General features: G+C 35.3%; 1 protein-coding gene across 1 annotated transcript; it reads right to left on the bottom strand.

Moving 5' to 3' along the window:
- Positions 1 to 2035: 2035 nt before the first annotated feature.
- On the bottom strand, positions 2036 to 4096 carry LOC132164962 (G-type lectin S-receptor-like serine/threonine-protein kinase LECRK3). The gene has a single exon (XM_059575479.1). It carries the CDS (start codon positions 4094 to 4096, stop codon positions 2072 to 2074), a length of 2025 nt encoding a protein of 674 aa, XP_059431462.1. The 3' UTR covers positions 2036 to 2071.
- Between the last annotated feature and the right edge of the window lie 256 nt (positions 4097 to 4352).

Raw genomic sequence — 4352 nt, 5'->3', positions numbered from 1 at the left:
TGCGATTTGAAATCGTAGATTTTTTTATGTTTTTTAATAGCAATTTTTTAAAAACCAAATCTCAAACAATTCATTCTTTGCGATTTGATTTAAAATCGCATTTTTTATTTATAAAATAATAATGTCAAACACACTCTAAAGTAATGTTATTAAAACACAACATGCACGAAGCATGTATCACGTAACGAAGCATTGTCAGCATATATTTAAAGTTTAGCGTAGCATTTTGTAGCTTCTTATTCATAATTAAGATGTTAACCTAAATCTCTAAAGCTTGAAATTAAAGTCTAAAACAGTGAAAGCAAGAAACATTGAATCCCAATTCTCTTACATTTTCTCGGGAAAAAATCACTTAAAAAAAATGTATTTAGCGCATTTATAACTGGGGAAAAAATGCCGAGAATTCTTTCTTGGCGTTTGCATTAAGTTGAGAAGAAGGGTGTCAGGATTAAATTTTCTCGGTGTAAGGTAGAAGGGTGAGAAAGTTTGAGGAAATTTCTCTGCGTTTTCCTCAAACACCGAGAAAATTCCTCGAACAATTTGAGCAATTAATTCATACATATGCTTATGCAAACAGCCAGACTTATTCTAAGCGTTGCCACCTAAAAATCCATGCTATTAAAAACTTTAACTTTCTTTCAACTCCAACCCCTTCATCTTATTATTCTTTTTATTCATCCAAAAAATAAAAAAAAATACACATATTTCTCTCAAATTACCACTGCATTGTCAATGTCCCTATCAAACTATCAAGTGTGGCAATAGCTCTTATAAACTATTAAAACAATGTTAATATATCCCCAATGACAAAAATACCATTAAGACAATTAAAAATAATTCTTACAATTGTAACTAAAAAAAATCTAAAAGAAACTAAAAAATTAAAATTAAAAAAACTAAAAATAATAAACAAAAAATTAAAAACAAAGGGGGTCATTTTAATTTTTTTAGGGCTTTTTTTTCGAATTTACAAGGATATTTTTGTTTTATTGAAGATTTTGTAAGGTTATTTTTGCCTTTTTGCTAGTATTGGGATACTTTGACATTGTTTTGGTCGTTTAGAAGAGACATTAATAATGAAATAGTAGTTTGAGAATTGTATGTATATTTTTCCATAAAGAAAAAGAAAATGAGGCTAAAAAAAATAAGAGCACGAGAGTTTATAAATTGTAGCACCAAAATGATTTTTGTGATGCTATACCTGCTCGAGCAAGTTGGCTGAGACAAGACGACAAGGACAAAAATTGAAGACCATGATAATTTTACATAAAGCAAGTAAACCTCAAACAACATTAATGTAATATGAGAATCTTGCACTGCTCTATTCAAATCAGTGGGGATGATAGGTTTCTGTATAAAAAAGCAAAATAATTTTGCAATGTAATGAATCCTTCATCACCAATGAAGTACAGGGTTGCTTTACCAACATGGTTTCAAAGTATTGCTAATCAAAATAATTGAAGACTAAAATCCGTGAATGGTATGCAGAAAAGAGGACATATCAACATATATGCAACCATTAAGTTTACTTTTAATTTAGACCAAATTTTATCAAACTAACAAATATTACATCGACTTGCAATACTAAATTTTTTGAGGGTTTTGTGATACGTGAATACGTAAAGGGGATAGATGTTAAGTTCTGAAAGAACTTAGACCTTAAATTGTGAGGGAACTTAGACCTTTTAGATTTTGAGAAAACTTAAAACTATTTTTCAAACTCAAGGTTTGAGATTAATTATGCTTACTTTTTATTAAAATATCATCCTTTAAATATGAACATTACAACGACTTAGACTTGGAATAAAACTACTCCCACACCCACTTGGAGATAAACCCCTAGAAAGATAACTAATAGCGTACTCAATCTAAAATAAATAACTAGATAATTGAAATACAAATAGACGCATGGTTATCTCTAATCTAAAAATACTGATAACGAAACTTATCTAAATTAATCTTAAATGAAATCTAATTCATATTAAATATAAGTCTACTATAATATAATGTCTACTTTATCACTATGTTACTTCCCTAACCTTTTGTCATGCCCAATCAATCACATGAGAGTCTATATCGCACTTAGGAAAGAAGCAGGGCTGGGAGGGATTGGAATATCAACAGTCCCCTCCAACATAAGCAGAACCTTCTTCATTGAGGGCCGGAATGATGGCTCATCTTGAATGCACCAAATTGCTAATTTAACCATTCTCTCCACTTGTTTCTTGTCAACCTCTTCATCCCCAAGTAATTTAGTTATGTCGCCAGTTTCAAAACAATGGTATGCCCATTCTTCAAGAATGGCTTCTTTCTCGGGTAGATTCCAATCTACATTCTTTCGACAACATATGATTTCCAAGAGTACAATACCGTAGCTATAAACATCTGCTTTCACCGTGATGGGCAGTTTCCGATGCCACTCTGGGGCAACATACCCCCTTGTCCCTCTGATGCCAGTGAAGGTTTTGGTTTGGTCTTGCTTCAAGAGTTTTGCCAATCCAAAATCAGAGATTTTTGCACACCTGTACTCATCCATGAGGATGTTCTGAGGCTTTATGTCACAATGAATGATTTGTTCATCACACTCTTCATGGAGATAAAGAATTCCTTTCGCTACATTGCGAGCAATTCCCATTCTTTCGTCCCAACATGGTTGTTTTTCTGGTGTGAAGAGTACATCCGCAAGTGACCCATTGCTCATGTACTCATAAACCAAAAGCCTATGAATTCCGTCATGGCAATACCCGAGCAGACGAACAAGGTTTTTATGATGCGTCCTCCCAATAACTTTCATCTCAGTCTGAAATTCTCTTTCTCCTTCGGCCAACACTTTCTCTAATCTTTTGACAGCTACAACCTTCTCGCCATTAGACATTGCCCCTTTAAACACTGCGCCGAATGATCCTCTGCCAACCTCTTCCGTGAAACCACCCGTCACTTGCTCAAGTTCTGAGTAAGTGAACGATCGCGGAGCAAACTCGTGACTCAGTTCAACATTTCCATCATAAGATAGTTTTCTATACCGGAAATGATTTTTGTAAAAAACAAATCCAGAAATTACCAACATCATGCATCCGAATGCAACAAATGAAGTACAAATAATAAGGATGTCCTCTCGAAACTCTTTCTTGTTTTCTTTCGGCATATTTCCATTTGGAGTAGTGGGTGTAGAAATATTTACCTTGATGAAAGCTATATTTGAATCAGTCTGTGTCCTTCTCCCATATCTCAATGGAAGCCTTTGTTTGCTGCACGTCCTGTCTTTGAATAGCGCAGCTTCACAGTTACAATCCTCCAAACATGCTTGTTCGCAAGATTCTTTGGATGGTACTGACAGCACAGAATATGAAACATCTTCCCATATGGTGTTAGCCACTTCTTGAAAGCTGTATTTAATATCTCCATTTTTGTTGTTGCAACCTTCTGCAGGGAAGCTCCTCTCACAGCCTGCAGTCCAGTTGCCTTGGTGTACCATTTCGAATCCCGGAATACATAAACAGTCAACCTCTTGATCATATGAAACACAAAAACTATTTAATCCGCAAAGACCCTTAGGATCGCACTTATCAAGTGAAGATGACCATTCAATTGACAAGTTTCCTTTCTGTTTCAGATTTTGTGAGTATAACCGGAAAATCCCATCAACATCAAGTCTCATGAGATAAATAGTTTCTTCTGTAGGATATCCTCCATCGGTTAGATTCTTAATGTTGAAACCAGTAGCATTTAGCAAGTAGAGATAGCCATCAGCATCAAAGTTCAGCGTCACGTTATCTCCAGAGCCATCTGTCCCAGATGCAAAGTAAGCATATGGAGCTGTGTCTGGAGTATCCACCGGGTACTGAACAAGGTTTCCATCATTTTGCATCTTCAGACGGAAGAGACCCGTTGAGTGATCCGTTTCTGAAATACTAGAAAACATCTCAAGACCTGCTAAGAGACGTTGACTGGGTAAAAAGGTATCAGTCGGTTGATCAAAACTCCGCCATATAATTGCCTTATTGGAATTATAGATGACAAAATTGCCTGAGTTAAGCATAGAAGCTGAAGCAGACCCAGAAGAATCAGCTACGACGGCCAGCTGCTCTTGTCCCATTTGAAGGACAAGCCTGCCATCGCTTGCGAAAAGCAAGGTAGTATTGTTGGAGACTGGTAGGTTGTAACATCCCCAGCCCGTTAAGGCTGAGTTTGCCACTTTTCTTCTTTTTCAAAAAAAATTCTTGCAAAGATCTATAAGGTCTATCAGAGTACTTGATTTTAAAAGATACAATAAATGCGTAAAACATTTTTTTTTCAAGAGATTTTATTACAAGCGGAATTAGAAAACATTAGATTTTAGTTGCGGAATATCA

The sequence above is a fragment of the Corylus avellana genome, chromosome ca11 (genome assembly GCF_901000735.1).
Source record: "Corylus avellana chromosome ca11, CavTom2PMs-1.0".
Classification (NCBI taxonomy): Eukaryota; Viridiplantae; Streptophyta; class Magnoliopsida; order Fagales; family Betulaceae; genus Corylus; species Corylus avellana.
This window is presented reverse-complemented; position numbering and strand designations above follow the sequence as displayed.